This window comes from Euwallacea similis, chromosome 5 (genome assembly GCF_039881205.1).
Source record: "Euwallacea similis isolate ESF13 chromosome 5, ESF131.1, whole genome shotgun sequence".
In the NCBI taxonomy this organism is placed as follows: Eukaryota; Metazoa; Arthropoda; class Insecta; order Coleoptera; family Curculionidae; genus Euwallacea; species Euwallacea similis.
In genome coordinates this window covers 3,420,874-3,439,399 of record NC_089613.1, presented here as the reverse complement: position 1 = coordinate 3,439,399, position 18,526 = coordinate 3,420,874, and the positions used below count along the sequence as shown (strand labels likewise).

The following is an 18,526-nucleotide window of genomic DNA, read 5'->3' as shown; positions in this document are numbered from 1 at the left end:
TAATCAAACCTTTAATTGCCCTTACCTGATAGTGCGTTCAAACGTCTATTAAATGTGAGATAATATATTTGGGTGGAGATAAAAAGGACTTCTATAATGGGCATAGGAAGCCACTCGAACGGTTTCGGCTATTCGATCGCAAGCGACATTAAGGACCGTAAATCTGGGTCCAGGAAAAATAAATGACTTCTGGATTTAAGTAAATAGAAATCGAATAGAAAGGCGTAAAATTTATCAATTGGAATATTTATGTGATTAGTTTCCTTTTTCGGCCCATTTGCCAGAATTGCTTCAAAGAGGGGCCTTATATGATATCTTATCTAACTTCCTACTTTTCTCAATGCTACACCAAAAACAAAGGCATTTATCTGGTTAAGTGTGCGGCAAACAAACGTTCAAGCATAACAAAAACATTTCACTGAATGAACCCTTTGTAGGGTGTTTGTTGGCATTCCGAGATGTGAAACAGCAGCGGATTAAATTCAGTATTGATAGACCCAAATTTAATGGAAGCTGGAGTAATTTTTGAAATTGCTTCTAGAGGCGCGAAGCTTTTTATCTTATATTGGGGTCTAACACCTTGTGAAATTTCGCCACAAAAGGGTAATTACTCGCCGCTATCGGCGAGTGGGGATGGAGGGCAAAAGACAATTTTTTTTCCTAAAATCAGGCAATATTAAAAACGAAATTGCTTTTTATGATAATGCGACGGATGTCAGGAGATTTGAGAAAATAATAGCAATTTTAGGTTCACCAATTTTCTCAGGAATATTTAACTAACCTGTGTTTGAATATAGGCTTTTAACGGCTCTTGCTTTAATGGAGGAAGATTACCTAGATGCAGTGTAGCAAACAAACCTGGTTGACCTGCAAATTAATTTATAAAAATCAAGTTAGAGATTAATGCCCCATTACCGCTTATATCAGTCTTTCCACTTAAGCATTTACATGCGTTCTCCAGCCTTCCATCGTATGTGCAATTTGTGGAGCAGTTAGGACACTCGGCGACAGCTGCAAATAATAACTTTGTAGTTAAGTAAATGGCGGTTAACATTAATCATTTTGCATTTCCTAGCATATGGCGAATAAAGGCAGCAAACGAGCGATTTTGGATTGATGTCGAAAGTTTTAAACTTGCGACGCTAAACTCAAATGCATTCGAAAATTTCATGTTTAGACCAAGTACGGTTAAAGATTATGTAGAGAAGGTGTGTCGATAAGATGTAGATGGATTTTCTGGGATGTAAAGCTATTTCTTTTGACATAGAACTTTGTTATGTACATTTATAACAACAATGCATATAGAGTGATGTGGGCTAGGAGTTTTTCAATAAATTAAAGAATTAACGGAGTATGAAGTCTGGCAAAATTTAGAAAGGTGCCAATACGGTATAAATGGGTTTTGTATGAGGTTTAAGAAAATTTTTACCTTTCCACTATGACTACTAAAGTTGTGAAGATCTTCACATATCTCTCTCATAATTTCCTTCGGCAGTCTTATAACGCATTGCAGTTCAAAATTGAAAACTGAAATAGGACTATAAAGCAGTGGATTGTGATAATGTTTTTTAAATATTTTGAGGATTTCTGATTTGATATGAGGGATAACATATGAATTTTTGAGTTTCTTATCCCTATTCCATTAAATTTATAATTAATTATTATTATATTATAGTTACTATATATCTGTTTAGGACAAACCTAGGAATCTCTCCTTTTCCTGATAAACTGCCATTCAGCTTTTTTATTACAATAACAAGTTTAATAATCAGAAGCTGCCAACTTCTGTACAAACCATTTAAACTTTATTAAAAGTTCTTGGCGCTAGCCCTTAATTATGCATTTTACAGAAAACAGAAAAAGCGGAAAATATTTCCAAAGAATCTTAATTTTCCCGGTAATTTATTAAAATTATTTACGAAAATTAAATTCTTGAAGCGATGATTTTAACAGACCTCTTAGTTATTGGAACGAGTTTGGTTTCTGAAATGAATTATTCAGCATGGCTCGAAGTTATGAATAATACCCGATATTTATTCGGTTTTGACTTTAGAAGCATTTTATTGGTGGGGAACGGTTTTGAAATTTCAATACGAAGAGCAAAAGCGAAGATCAAACGTGATGTTAAAGTTCAAACTTGGGAGCTCTTAGATCCATTAAACTATGAATATTACAAAATAACTCGCTTCGATTTCGTCTGTGTCTTCTTTGACAAAATAACAATTTTTAATAACACATCTGAGCTTCTTACGTTTAACTTATGAACCCTTTCTTCATTTCACTTCAATCAATGACCTCCGACCCTCATTAAAACTCCCATATCATTTCAAAATTATAATTTATTCGCAAAGTCAAAGTTCAAAAGCTCTTGAAACTTTAGAGTTCAATTAGTTCCGGGCAATATTTAAGTAACATATAATTACCGTAATTTAATATTTCCTAAAAAAGTTCCATTGCTAACTCCCTCAAGATGTTAACTTTCCGCCACAGGGAAAATTTTTGAAAGAAGTTTTGTAGCCGCCATTAAAACTTTGCCCTCTATAGTTAATAATTGGATTAAACTTAAAGAGAACGGACAAGCAGCCGCATTTTGCAGAGATCATCTTTAAAGTTTGTTAGGAATTAGTGCCTGGAAGTCATTAGAAGTACTTGTTTAATCCTAAGAAACCGGCTTTTGTATCGCTACTGATTTGTGTTGAAAGGAAATTTACTGTACTGCATGAAATCGCTGGAAAGAGGGGCATCACAGAGTACTTTGTCTGTGTTTTATAAAACAGAGGGAAGAGTTTAATGTAGCGGATTTTTGAAACCTGCAAAGTTTACAAAAATTTGCAATGGGAACTCGCTCCTGCTGGTTGTGAGAACAAGCCAGCCGTTCACAATTTACGCCATATTAAAACGAAGTTTAGTTTTCTTCCTGCTGTATATTTTTGTTACTGTAAACTAAGGAATAAAGAATTTTAATTAGAAGCAGGAAATTTTCACATGCCATAAAATACTTTCCTCCAGAAATGAAATAAATTCGTTGTTATGTCAATAGACTAGACAGCACGTAAATTCAACAGTTAACAGGAAGAAAATGACACAAAAATTTAAATAGCAAAATGAAAATACAAACCACTATTACTTATATTACCTCCGTTTTTCCTTCTTCTGGGCGTATGAGTGCTTAAGATAGAAGTGGGTCGGTTGGATGCAACAAACACGGTAATATCACGAGTGCGCTCGGGAAGTGCTTAGATCGGTTGGACCCGACCGAAGCGATCGCGATCTTGTTCAATGCTTAAGTGGGTTAGTGGCTTGAACTAAACATGCTAAAACGCTACAAAAATTATTCCTTTTAATGCCCTCTTTGACTTGAAACGTAGCTCGAATCCGAACAGCTTCACGATGAGAGTAAAATTGCAATGAGAACTCTCCAAAAACCTCGAACCCCCCGCAAACAAATTCGAATTTAGCATTTGAATTTGCGTAGCGAAAAAGCTCCCCGTTTTTCCTACTTCAGTCTATTAGAGTCTAATATACATAAAAACACTTTACCTTTAGCGGTGACTTGTTCCAACGGGGTCTCGCAGGTATTTCCAGTGAAAAGTTTGGAGCAGTGACACTTAACGGCCGCCACTCCGACGTGCCTGAAAATTTAATTTTCCCATCGAGTCCTTTTCTTCGGCAAAGTAAGGCCTTAGATTTCGTTAAAATGGATATTTTGGGTTTTACAGGCCTTTGTTCGGATATTTTAATCAACGAGAAAACCAGACAATGCAAATATTGTTAAGATTAGATTATTGAATGTACAAATGAGGGTGATGGAGAGGAAATTTATCTTCGTTATTTACTCATTAAAAAAAGGGTTTTTCCACATCTAGAATTCCTATTTGGACGCCTAAAACTGTCATCAAGGCTGTTTGCTCGACGCAAAGCGTAAGACAGCCCACCGAATAAAGTTAAACGAGTCTCATCACAACTGGCTTAAACGAGCTTAATTAAAAAACGCCTCAACTAAGATTAGATCCAAATCGAGTAGAAAATTTAATAATTGTAATGTTTAAAGGATAAAGGCTTAATTTCCTCTCATCCTTTGGCATATGCTGCTGGCTTAATTTTCTCCCTCGTTTCTACTGACATTTCCAGTTATAGCGAAATTTCTAGAAGTTGTGGTAAAAGGAAATTTGCTCAAAGTGTGGATGCATTCGTTCCTTTAATTATTTTAATAATACATTACTTACAAACAGGTTCCTCCGTTTTTGCATGTGGGAGTGCCATTGGTGTAACAGAACGACTTCGGCCCTTCAGAGCACTTCGGACCGGAGTAGCCCTCAAAACAGGTGCAACTGAACTTTCTGTAAGTAATTTAATATGTTGTAATGCCATATATTTAGTCTTGGAAGTTATGATTAACCTCTAACCCTGAAAACAGGCCATATGGGATATTTACTTACGTGTAATGATCGAAGCAAACTCCCGTAAAACCGCAATCCATCATGTTGCAGGATGGGCTCCGCACCCCGGTGGTCGTAATTTCGTAAGTAATGTTGAATCCGTACGTATCCAGGAATTTATCCAGGACACGAAGATGAGCCGATTCAGCCGATTGCATCTTTAACTCGATTACGAGGTAACTTTGATACGTCTGAACGAACCTGGTGCGGATCACATTAGTTTCATTCACTTTATGTATCAATTTTGGGTTGATTTTGTAGTCACTTCCGTAGAGTTGGAATTCAGTAAATGTAAGACCTGAAAATAAATCAAATCTGCAATACTCAAAGTTGGATCTGGTCAATGACAATAGTTCAGATTCATATCATTCATGTCCTTATAAACGTCTGTGCCTTGAAGAGTTAAAGAGAAAACTAAGATTTATTTCGCTGAAAATAATTTAATTAAAACTCAGAGAAATCATCCCCTTTTGGCGGTCTGGATCAAATTAAAATGTGGTGGATGCCTAGGGACAGTGCCTTAATTAAAGTTATGGATCTGTGGATGTAGGAATGACTGAACGTGAATGTGCTTTGAAGAAGATAGTCATCACTAATCAAATTTTGCATATCAAGAATTAACTTGTTTTGGTAGAATAGAGTCGTCGTTATTAAAGTTCAAGGTGAAAAATAATAAAAGAATAATCCTTTCTTTGCAGGATGCCTCCTTCAGAAATGGCACACCACGTTAGCAAATTTGCATTTAGATTTATCTAATCTTATCAGGGATTTCTTCGATGTTGTTGGGCATAAAATTCTGGCATTTCCAGAAAGATCGACGCGGCTAAGAGTGAAACATTTCTCATCTATTATTATTGTTCTATTGTTAGCGAACTTTGGAAGTCAACAACCGAACAATGGACAACAATCTGGAATTTTAACCAACTGAGCGGCAGTTTATCTGGGACATTTTTTACGTTTTATAATTTCTCGCCTTTTCTTGAGATAAATCGCGAAACTGCAGCAATGGAGGGGTGGAAAATGCGGGAAAATGGTCGAAGATAGAGTGCTAGCCTGAACTTGGGGCAGTTTAGGTGCTCCTCCACTTTTCACTATGTTAACAAGCGATATTATTGTAGTTTTTTAAAAGGCATTTTGCTCTTACTGAAGGATACTAATAAATTCTCGTTTTGGCAACTGTTGAATTAGAATGAAAATACTCTTTCAAATATTTTATTTCTAAGAATAAGATATGAAAGCGACTGATAAAGATTGAAATTTGCCAAGCACTATACAGGGTGTCACAAAAGTAAACCGCCATGTGTTAACCATCAATTCTACGTCGAAAAATAACCCTAGTTTGCTATATAGACTATGATTCAAAGATGTTTCGTTACAGAAATACAGGGTGTTAAAATAAAATTTTAAAACATAAAAAAATGAATCTTCTTGATAATATTTCACTAAACGTGAAGCAAATTATGATTTTCCAAGTGGGCAGAGCTCCTGCCCAATAGGGAATAATTGTACGTGATTGGCTTGATGCAAATTATCCAGGAACATGGATTGGACGAGGTGGACCTATCGCATGGTCACTATTTTTTTTCTCAAAAACAGTGCGTTGTAGGGTAAAGTGTCGAGGGAGCTATTTTCTTCAGAATGGAACTAAAAAGTAAATGAAATTATTTATTTATGGAAAAATCGGTGGCGTATATATTTTTTTTAATACTTTCTGGCGTTGTGTTACGCGCGCCACTGTTAGTACTGAAAAATTATTTTGCATTGCAAAATATTTCGGATTACATTTTTATACGGTTTTTTTTCGGCATAGTATTAACAGTTTACTTTTGAGACACCCCGTAATGTCCGTAGGTGACTTAACTCATTAGCCCTAACAATCCACAGTGGTAACCGAGACTTTTTCTCAGAACTTATGTGACAAATGTTAGCCGTATTGTCTTTCCAGATTCTTAACAAATCTGTTCAGAAAATATCATTTTTTCAATATTGAACCAATATCCAGTATCATTTTTAAATTTTAATCTAATTTGTCTACCGTTAATAATAAACTTTTCCAATTTTCAAAGCCGAAATTGAGATGCAATGGAACTTTAATAAGGCTGATTTTGGTTTGGCAGGTGAGGCGGCTGGCGCTGCAAGATAAACAAGTTTCACGTATAATCCTTCTAGTTACACTCAACTTTGCATAGCTCTGGATTAAACTGTTGCGACTTTTAAGGTGTCGGGATCACTTAACTCTTAAATGAGGGAAACCTTTAATTCCCGAAAACGGTCTGGGGATTACTTGCAGGCTGATGATTGAAGTTTGTATTTTAAGTTCATCCATAATGTTGAAACTTCACGGGTTTTTGGCCGAAAATTGAATTCTGCTGCAACAGACATCAATAAACATTAGCGAAACAACTCTAAAACCGTTCCCTGGATGTATTGTCGTTGTGCTAATAAAACTTTGCCAGCGCTCCAGAAATTTATTTTCCAGGCAAACTTTTGAAACCCATTATTTTCTCTGGAAAGATTTAATTTGTTGCCAGTTGCTATATCCGCTCGGAACTATTTTCAAATACGTCGAAATCGTTGTCATTATTTGTTATTCCGGCAATGGAAGTGCGCCATCAACCTGGCCAATTTGCTATGGGGTGCTCTTTGGTTTACTTGGAAATTAAATTTAAAACATTTACTGCAATTTCGTTGCCGGAATTGTTTTATTGTTGTTCGATTTTAATTGAGTTGTTCCGTTTCCAATTTCGTAGATGGCAAATGCAATAAATAAATAAATAATCATTCCTCGAAAGAATGCGAGCGCCATCAGTCTTTGCATAGAGCTAACGAGGCCGAATTGACCATTACAGCATTTCTGTTTTGTTTCAAGCGTTTCTGACAATAAATGAAAGTTATTGAAACAAATACTTTCCAAGTTTCGCGTTCGGTCATTTTTCCTGCCTTCTCCATGTATCAAAAGGAAATGCGGGAATTTTTAGATTTGGTTTGTTATTTTACGGTTTGCCCACAAAAAGAGAAATCAAAACTTACCTTCGAAAGTAAATAACTGAGTGAGATAAACGATGATTGAAGTGTTTGCGGAAACTGCGTTGCTGGCGTCGATTACCCACTGGCATCGTATGGGAACGTCGAATGGACCTGGAGAAAAAGTTGAATTTAGCTGCTAGACCCTTAAGCAACTGCGCTTTATAAATCATGAAAGTAATTTAAAAAAGTTTTTAATTAAATGCTCTTACAGACTACACTTCAGTTGATGCCCGACTTCGCGTTACGATTTTTATTAAATTTTCCATAAAAATAAAAGTTTCCTCAAAAATTTCTCCATGGGAAAAACTGCACATGCAGCAGAAGGTAATAAGAATTTTAATATACACACTAAAATTCAATCAGCTTCCGTATATCTACTATAGTGTGCCTATCTAGCAGCCCCAACTATGCACTTTATTCACTTACGTTTACTTGTTATCTGGGACGTCAAGCTTCATATATAACTATTAATAATTTGGAGGAGAGCGTTGCGCCGAAGACGCTTTCAAAGGAACATAAAAGATGATGATATTAATTGATAAGAACGGTCTTTTCGTAAACATGCTATTTTCCATTAACTGACAACAAAGGGGGTTGTCATATTTATTCAGGTTTAAATATTGATGTTTATGGTAACGGGAGAGATAGATGCTAACGAGGGATTTGCGGCTGTTGCTTTTTAAATGGATGAAGTGCTGGTTTTGGCCTCTGAATTGAATGATAGAAGATAGGAAACACATGAAAAATACAAAAGCGATTTGAAATCGGTTATCTTCGTGGTTCGGAAAGTCTTTCGTTAATGCGTTAGTGTGATACATTGACTGTCAGAAATTTTGCATATTCCCAAGGAGGGAATGCCAAGTTTTGCAAAGTTTTCTCCGTTGGAAATAATTTTTGGAAGCGTGAACCTCCACTAATCTAACCAAGAAAATTTATAAAAACAGTTTAAATCTATGGAAAAGTGGGCACTTCAAATGATTACCTACTACAGAAAAATCTTTAAACTCTCACAGTTTGATTCAGTTATCCCCGGGAATTGATCGAGGACTTATCGGGAATTGAGAGATTTCTAGGTGAGAAGATCATCATTTTGCAAGGCTTAGGTATAACCTTAGTCGAAATAAAAGACTTCAGTATTTTAATCAGCAAATAAACGCTTTTCTGTAAATTAAAAAAGGAGCGCAGGAAATTTCGGTTTCTCTGCATTTAAGATTAATTTCAACTCAATCCAGTTTGATCTACGATGCTTCGATTAGCTTCAGTTTAATCCAGACGTAATAAGTCAAGAAGCAGCAAAAACGTTTCTTCCTTCTCTACCATGAGAATCAGTTTTAATCGACTCCAGTTTAATTCAATTTCAATTAATTTCAAATGCCTGTTTTTCTCCACTTAACATCAACAGCAGATCAGTCCGAGTTTCATCCCGTTTAGTTCGATCAATTTCTGTTTAATCTAAATTTGAAAATTTAATAATAAACATTGAATAAGTATTAAATTTTTCTCTATTTTAAAATTTGTCCGGGAAAAAGCAAAGGAAATTTCTATTTTCCTGCGTTCAGGATCAGTTTCAGTTCAATTAACTTTTATTTGGTTTATTTCGATTAGTTTCAGTTTAATCTTAATTAAATGTCAAGAAAAAGTTGATGAATTTCCTATATACGATCCAGTTCAATCCAGTATATTCGGTTTAGTTAGCATACAGATTTTTATACATTTCTCAGAGATTATTTCAATATTTTTAGAAGTTTTGCGAACTTTCTACTTCTATAAGTAATTTGTGAATTTTTAAAAGGCTCCCAACGCTTCATTGAAAAGCTTCTAAGAAAGACAAATTTGAGTGCGAGGCAAGGACGACTGGACATATTGATGCTAAACTAATCAATAAATAACTATAAACTGATAAAAATAACAAATGTTACTGCGATCAAAGCAAGTTGCACTCTATTGAACACATCCTCCGTCACAACGGTAACAAACATCCGGTAGCAATTTATTCACTTAGCCCTGTTTAATCCATAACCATACATTACTTTAATGAAAATCCTTTGGATTCTGAAGAGACTACTGATACCAAACTATTCCATCGATTTAAGGCTGTCGAGATGCATCCAAGAGCATTCAATAGACCAACTTCTTAATGAAACAACTAAGGGCCACAGGCATGTATTAATTGCTCTTTGGATTGAGGTAGTTTTCCAAACTAATTTGATATACCTGAAAACTTGCATCAATTGGTTGAGGACATAAGATTGAACGGTGGCGTAGTCTCAATGTTCAGGCTCTATGGTTTGTGTTTGAGGTGCGCAGATTATAAGTTTTAAAGGTAATTTAGATGGAAGTTCATCGGACTAAAGGTAGATTATGATAGTTGCTTTTGTATTTTCGCACCTGTTCTACATCCAATTTTCATTTTGGGGGGGGGGGGGAGATTTAAACATGATGATTTAGAAATGGGGGGGGGGGGGGGGGAGGATTATTATTTAAGATTATAAAGCTTTCAATTCCTTTGTGGAGCCACTGACCTTTTGTAGTTAGGTTTCTTACAGACGACTTTTTCTTTCGAAGACACAACGTTTTAAAGAGTTACTTTGTGGTGATATTTCGCAGGAATAATTTTTTAAAAGCGGCCTTCATCGGATTAATAAGGCTGATTAGAATTTTTCTAGGTAATCAGATCACCGTTCTCGCTCTTCTCCGGCTGCCTTTGACGTCGGTAGTTAAACAGAAAAAGAACTATAAAATTATTCGTATTTAGCATAACGAATAGCTTCTCATACCGTTAATTAGATGGAGGCACGAAATTTCGCTAAAATTCGCTAAAATCGACTACAAATACTTCGCGCTACTAATATAAAACTCAATTGAAGGTACTCGGTGAGGTGTGACAAGGTGTGAAATTTTGTAATTAAAGCCTGAAATTAATAACTCAAAATCAATGGTTTTGGACCGATTCTTTGGTTTTCAATAGCTGTGATCGTCTAGTGGTTAGGACCCTACGTTGTGGCCGTAGTAACCCAGGTTCGAATCCTGGTCACGACAATGCTGTAAGCATTATCACGGTGAAGCATTTTTTTGCCAAGTGCGTTAACAATATTCGACCTCAAAACTTAATTTCTTTTTGCTTCGACTTCTTTTTGAAATCCAAGATTTAAAATTTCTTCCGGTACGCCCACGATTCTGCTACGCTTACATAATTTGTCAAATTATAGGGAACCTTTAGATTGTTCAGTGTGCATTTGAGAGAACTGTTACAGAATTCACTGTAATCATTGGCGAATCACAGCCTTTAAATCAGTAACGTATCATAATTGTTTCGGGCTTTGCAATTTTCTAAAATTGTTGCTCCCATTTATACTTTTTTGATTCTCTTATTGCGTACTTTAAAAACACGGTCGTGCTTTCGAATTACGTCAAATGCAAACTTTTCACATTACAGAGAAAGAAAACCTCAACAGCACTCAGCAAGCGCACTCAAAAAATCATGAAGGTATCACAGACTTTCAAGATTCTTAGCAATTTAAATTTTTTTATGTCGTTTAGTTTGTTGCCTGGTTCTTACTCGAAAATTACTGGATTAAAGAACATGTTTCCATAGCGGATTTAGGGGTAAGTAAATCTTATATTTCTCTCTCTAGGTTAGTTACGTGTACCCATCGACGTGTTACTAATATAACTTCTTATCAAAATGCATTTTTCCAATGTCCATACTAACGTGATCAGATCTACTGTACACAATCTTTGGAACGCGATCAATGACTCAATTGCCCTCGTCGACTCATACAAGATCTCAAAAAGTTATTATCGCCAAGGGAAGTTTATAAAAGTGCCATTAATACAGGATTCGCTTCTAAGTTTTTCTCTTGCCGTACGCCTTTTTTTCCAAGCATAACAAGCCTTCCTTTGGGAGGCTTAGCGTGATTGATATAGAAAAAGTTTTCCATTATTTCCAAGGAATGAGCCCATGTAAAGCCGCGCTTATATTTCCTGAAAGTAAAGTTTCCATTGTTGTTAGGTACGGATTATCGCCGTCAAATGGAGGTGCAAGGAAAATAAATTTTGATTAATTTAAATATGAAAACGGCATGATGCAGGTGTTAAAATCCTAAATAGAGCGACACGAGGACATTATGTATTATGCCATAGCGCAATTAGCATACCTGGAAAGTTGGGAGTGGCAAGAATGCCTCTTGCAGCCGTGTAAGTGCCTCCACATGTCCTCTTTCCTGCTTCGTTCGACGCAATTTGTATGAGAAGTATTAGAGCTGAGATAAGACAGATCTGTCTCCACATTGTATTCCTCCAACTTATTCTTCAGAAGTTTTCCATTTTGGATCTGAAACAATTAAAACTTGGCTTGAGTTTCTGGTCTATGCATTTAGTGCAGTCTCAATGTTCAAAAGTGAGCGGTTTTAAAACGAGGATAAATTACCGTCATAATTAGTCGCCTTTGTTTAATCACGTTTCACAGTATCTTAGAGAGAAAATTTGGAGATAAATGAATCCAGATTTATTTTGCATGGATACGCAGTCATAATATCCTTCAGGGTATTGATTTTTCTTACAAACTACTTCTTGATGGAAAACTGGAACTTCTGGAAGCATCCTCGAAATGATCTTTTCATTTATGATTTATCCGACCCAATTTCTTTGCATTCCAAGAAAAGAGCCCTGTCTACTTGCTTTTGGCACAGGTCAAAACACAAACGATAACAGCCTAATCATTATTCTTCAATATTGAGTTTTCATATTTAAGGCTGGGAGAGATATACATAGTTTATATCGAGTGAATTTTTAAAGGTAATGCTGTTTACTTATTTATCCAGGATAAGCAAATACGAAACGACAGCTGCTTCGGAAAATGGGAATTTAAAAAAGAAATAAAAGCACTTTACCCGTACAAGAACACAGAGGCTGCACATTTATTAGCGTCTTTATACGTTACATCATGTAAAGGGGTATTGTTTAGGTGAAGTTCGAAATAAAAGGATGCTGATTAGTGGAAAACTTGGAGCATAACGAATTACCTACACAAAATATTGTGTTTGTTCCTTATGCAGCGCAGTAATTTAATTTTTGTAGAAAGTTTTTAAAGTACGAACTTAAATAGAAGTAGAGTGTTGCTGCAGTTTTCTTTCTTTTCAAGCTGGGCAGACTGCTGTAAAAGTTTAACTTTGTTGGGAACTAGGGCGAATTTTTTAAGACCGCAAAAGAGCGTTATTTGGCGAATGATGCCCTCTTTTTATCCCAGTTTCCAAACCGACCATGTTACATTTTTTCCATTATTATTCAAAATTCTAATATAACGTGAATATTGTCCTTGTTGTTAAATAAGAGCTCTGACGCCGGGGCATTATTAATGACGTTAACGGCACGTTGAGCTACATGAATGTTCTATGAACCTGCTAATTGGCATTATTACTGCTGCAGTTCTGTGAAATCATTGCAGTATGATACGATAAACAATGGCATTCTGCTTATTTATGTGTTTTCCGATATTGGCGATAATACCAAGGGGAGAGATCTGGAATTTACAGCGTTTAATATCTACCTACGATTCTTTTATTTGAATAGCGTTGAGTTTCACTTATTGAAATTTCATGATATTTATGCGTGAAATTTGACTGTGACTTGATGATTGAAGGATGACGTTGAACATAAGGCAAACCATCATAATCTATCGGGAATCGAGAGGTATAAGCAAGCTTTCGAAATGTCCCAAGTGGTTATTTTATTCCAAATATCTGCCGAATGAAGCATCTAAGCTTCGCAAATAATTTAAAAAATAAATAAGCATTTTACAGAGGGACCATTCAAATTTCATATCTAGTCAGCTGTGAAGTTTGTTGAAGAAAAGAACGTACGTCGATAAAAGTAAATAAAGCAACATAACTTCACTCGGCTCCTTTATCAAAAATTAATTTTAACGTCATTTTGCGGCATATAATCAAGCTACGACCTACTTTTTATTTTTTCTTTCTCTTGTGCAAAGTCCCACAGCTGGCTAGATATGAAATTTAAATGATCCCATAGTATATGTGTATTTTAAGCATTTTCCCTGTGACCTATTTACCAAAACGACAGTGTCCAGAGTGCCTTATTTAAATTCCGAAGGATTTTAATTTTAGTTTCTTTTAACTTTTTGATTTTCTTTTCACATCAGTTCATACAGTTTTGGAGCTCATTTATAATTACTTGAACGAGCTCTAAGCCAGTTCAGTTACAGGGACTCAGGCTGATTTAGGTCAGTTTAATTCAGTTTTACCCAGTTCGGGGTCAGAAATTCGCGATCAGGAAAAACCTTTTTAAGAGACTTCGGAAGGCAACAAAGAGAAAGTGCAAATTTTGTCAAAAGAATACCAAAGCGTCCGCTAAGCAATTCTTGTGGATTACGGTAATTTGCTGAATTCATTTTGGTTTCTATTATAAAAGCGATTCCGATTAATTCACGGTAGTCTGTTTCTTATTCTATCGTCTGTCGCGATTGTCCTCAATGTCCCTCGGGAAGGAATCAAGTGCGAATCAGTTAAACTTGATGAGTTACTCCCGAAGGTTACTACCATTATTCTGGGAATCCTTGGTATTCCTCAAGCTGGTCTAATATGCGAAAAAGGAAGCTTTTCTACCGGGAATTACCTAACGAGTCTCTCAATTTTCAGTTAACCTTTCCTAGAAAAATTCGTCTAAGAATCTCTTCTGAAATTTCCTCAATAATAACGAAAAGAGCGAAAAATTTTAACGAAATATTCCGAAACGCGAAGCACTAATTCCACGAAATCTATCTCTCAAGTATATATTGACTTCCTAAATGAGTTGGAGATTTCTACAGAAAAGGGGCCCTGCGCCTTTCGAAGGCGGCTAATTATAATTGCCATTAAGTCCCAATAGAAACTTGGCACCAGTTGATTAATGCCAGTGCTTTTGTGCGTGTAGACACTAAAATTTTGAAGTGCCAGTAAACTAGCGCCAATAATTCGGACTAATAATATTGTAAAAACTAGTTTTTTTGGCGCTAGTAATAAGACAAGCACATAGCTTGGTTGTATAAACATGCGTGTGTAAATTCTGTTTCCAACAAGATTTACATATGGAAAGTTTATTAGCTCCAGGGTAATTACTTGCGCCAATAAATTGAAATGTTTTAGCATATTCGTTAATATAAATTGTTGACGTCAATTTATTAGAATTATTTGCCTCAGTTTACTGGCTCTTCAAAATCTATGTATTTATACATGAAAAAACACCGGTCTAAGTCAACTAAATGTATATGTAAACCTAGCTTTAGTGGCACAAATTTTTCCATGTCAGTAAACTGATGCCAATCATTCAAGCCACTAAACAAGTTAAAAATGGTTGAAAGCAGAGTTTAAACATGTATGGTTTATTGGCGCCAATGTAACTACGCAGAGTTTATGCGAAAATGCAAAAGTGTTAAAAGAAAAAAAATGTTAAAATGCGGGGGACTGTTAATCGACCTTCAATTCATGTCGCTTGATCTGAAACTGCAATCAGCAAGCGGTAAAATATCAATTTCCGCACTACTAATTATTACTTCACATAATATTATGTGGCATATACAGGGTTGGTCACGAAACCTGTTCATTAGAACATTTTTTTTGTTCCAAGTTAGAATCGACCATTTAGAATTCAAGTAAAATATTTTCAAAATGGCACCATTTCCGGTTATACCAGAAGTAGTTTCATTATTTTAAATAGAACACCTTAGTGTTTTTTGTCATTTTTGGATTTCCCCTTAAATTTTAAACTCACTTTATGTAAAGTGTTTTATGTCAAACATTTATCGTTTCCAACTTGTACCGCAAATTTTGAGAATTTTGACAGCTGCGAGATTCCACGAAAATGGGTATTGTGCGCTAACTGCTGCGAATTTTAAAATAGGTGTTCTGGGGTTCAAAGAGTCCCTAATAAACTATGTTTTGACGTATTTCAATTTAACAAAAAGTCTTCCACAACCCTCGAAACATGCTTCCGAAGGTGCATGACTTCAAATCTCAATAACTTGCTCATTTCAAATAGGACGCCTTGTACCATAAGGCATTTTCGGGTCTAAAATTTAATTCTGTATCAAATATTATTAAGGTTCCCGAGACCGATTTTGACAGGGGAGGGGATGTGAAAGACTTTTTGTCAAATTGAAATACATCAAAACGTTGCTTGTTAGATCTTCTTTAAGTTCTAGAACGTCGATTCCAAATTTTGCAGCGATCAGCGCACAATACCGATTTCCGTGAGGTCTTGCAACTGTCAAAATTTTCAAAATTTCTGGTATAAGTTGGAAACGGTAAATTTTAAATATAAGACACTTTACATCAATTAGCTTTAAAATTTTTTCGATATAACCGAAAATGTCGCTATTTTGGAAATATTTTACTTGGATTCAAAATGGCGGATTCTAGCCTGAAACTAATCTTCATTGGGCTACCATAGTGGGAAGTCAAACATTTTTTAATGGAGGAGTTGCGTGGCTAATCTTGTATTAGTGCTAAGTCACAGTGAGCAATATCATAGCGTCCTCATTGATAAGTGTATATACAGATGTTAAAGATTTTTTCCCATCCTAGTATCTAATTGAGTCACAGGAGACTACAAAGTCAATACACATAAGCTCGTAGGAAAAATGTTATATCTCAGACTTACAAAAATGATTTTACCGTACTCCACTGCTAACAAAATCCTGCAGCGTGTCGTTCGTCCAACTGTAATCAGCGTGCTGTAAAGTAGACTTTAGGCACTCGTTAGTTACACAACTAATAACTGTCCTTGCAATTTGTACGCTGTTACAACACCCATTAAAATTAAAGCCTCGACCTAATATGTCATTTGCCGGCAACAAAAATAATACCAGGCTTGATAAATGCGAACTTTCTTTCATGCGCCTATGCAGGCTATATTTCAACATTTTTTCTCTCTTTATCGAACATGACAGGACGAAAACGCGATTTGTCACCCATGTAGCCTTTCTTCTCAAAATTCAATAGCCGCTTTGAATACAGCATTGACAAATAGAATTTCGCATTCCCTCGTAGGCCTTTTTCGGCTACGATTGGTTTGTAATACGCATTACATTTGAGACTTCTTCCATTCACTTCCCTCTCCTATCTGCCTAAATTAATTTCAGAGTGACTAACTTCTTCGTTTCCATTTAGTCAGGTTGTAGCAAAAACATCCTTCTGTGTTTCAGGGTATACGTTTGTTCAGCGTTTGTTGTCAACAAAAAGGAATTTCTTGCAAAGCATATTGCCGTGGAGGAGGCGGAGGGGAGGCACTTACTTTGGATTTTTTTTCCATGTTGATAAATGAGTCATAAAACACATAAATCTGTATACACAGGTTTTATTAGAAGCTGAACACAGGAATTTCTCTAAATCCTATTCAACCGGCAACGTCGCGCTGCATTACTGTTTTTCAGTACGTCCATCCATTGGCTCAACAGAGTGTTCCGTTATATGCGTCTCCCTATGCGGTGTTGTCACTGTGACGAAAAAATGACTAGATGGAACTGCGTTTCCTAGGAAGTTGCATCAACATACAGGACACCTTTCCTGCCTTTATGTCAAGTTAGGACATGTCTCAGTTTTGCTGTTGCTTAGTCTGCTGTTCTAAACTTGTCTCATGTCCTCTCCTATTTAGGAAACCGGTTCTCGGAACGAAGACCCTAATTGGATTTAATTGCTTGTTACTTTATTATGTTAGACAGACGTTATTCAGCGAACATTTCTTTGAAACAAATGATCTGAGTAATTTAATATACAACACATCCAAGCAGTGATTTCCTTACAAATGAAAAGCACATACGAACAACATGTTCCGAGCCAATCCAATCCGGCTTTATGAACAAGGGTTGGCACTTTTAAGCCGCTCTGCTAGATTGTTTTAGAACCCGAGACTTCATTAATATTAAACTAAATTAAAATTTAAAATCACATCTCCGGTTTCCGGATTTTCTATTGGCTCAATCTCCTGTCCGTTAATATAAATTCAGATTGCACTTATCCAAATTGAAAGTAGATTAAAACGTCTGTGGTCCGAAACAATTAGGAAAGTGGGGTGCACTTGTTTAAGGATTCAATAGATACGTTGTGCAAAGGGGAAAAACACGGTTCCTAAAGGCGGTTTAACATTAATGTTCATTAGATGTAAAATTTGTAGACAGATCCAGAATTTATCTTTATCCTTATCCGGAGAAGTTCCTCTGCATGCTTGAAAATTTCCATTTTCATCTCGAGTTACAAGAAGTGAAAGATTTTCGATCGAGCTTTCAATCCCGTTCTTACTAATGCCTTCGCAGTTCCGCCTGGAATCTAAGTCAACTAATCTTTTGTAATTCGATGAATTTACTTCCAAATTTGCCTTAGCTTAATAATTATCTTAGCGAATATGCAGAAGCATGTTTTACCCCTAAACTTCTGAAGCGTTGCACTGCTAAGCCAAATCATACACAACTATGAACCTTTGAGACTCCAATCTATTAACTCAGCTTTCCTAGATTTATGCACCTGTAATGACGCCAATAACTGTCGACATGAAACATATTTATTTAGATTCACTGAAACAGTTAATTCCTGCAATATCACACCGCACTGCATTTCACTTTGGCTGCAGGATTTATTGGAGTTTATGGGACCTCAGTGGAGGGGTTTGGCAACGAAGGAATTTAATTCGCAATAATAATAGAGCTAAAATTACCTTAATGCGTGTGTTTAGGGATGTTTCTGATACGTTAAGATCGGGAAATTGTTATGTCTAAGCATCGTTGTGTATGCGAGTTTTTTCAATAAAATTGTATCGTATAAAACTATTATCTTCACGAATGAAATGAAATCGTCATAAAATAACGCAACATTTCAATGTGGAAGAAGTGTCTCAAAGCAATAAGCACCACTGTGAATACTTACGATAGTTCAGGGAAAATGCCACAATTCTCCGCTTAAAAAATCGTAAAGTAATTTGAAAGCAGGACAGGAAGAAATTTGTTTTCGCTTACCTAAAAATCGCGCTTTTCCACCCTCTTTTCGCCATGTCATAAATTACGAGATCTAAGG

General features: G+C 35.9%; 1 protein-coding gene across 1 annotated transcript in view; it reads right to left on the bottom strand.

Annotated features, from left to right (window-relative positions):
• The window catches only part of LOC136408784 (uncharacterized), a 128,224-nt gene that overhangs the window by 38,938 nt on the left and 70,760 nt on the right, over positions 1-18,526 (bottom strand). The window contains exons 3-9 of the mRNA XM_066389928.1: positions 11,624-11,799; positions 7,470-7,577; positions 4,440-4,737; positions 4,227-4,340; positions 3,541-3,632; positions 916-1,011; positions 782-867 (exon numbers count right to left, since the gene is read on the bottom strand). Of these exons, the coding sequence (XP_066246025.1) occupies positions 782-867; positions 916-1,011; positions 3,541-3,632; positions 4,227-4,340; positions 4,440-4,737; positions 7,470-7,577; positions 11,624-11,756 (927 nt within the window). The 5' untranslated portion in view covers positions 11,757-11,799. The remainder of the gene's footprint in view (positions 1-781; positions 868-915; positions 1,012-3,540; positions 3,633-4,226; positions 4,341-4,439; positions 4,738-7,469; positions 7,578-11,623; positions 11,800-18,526) is intronic.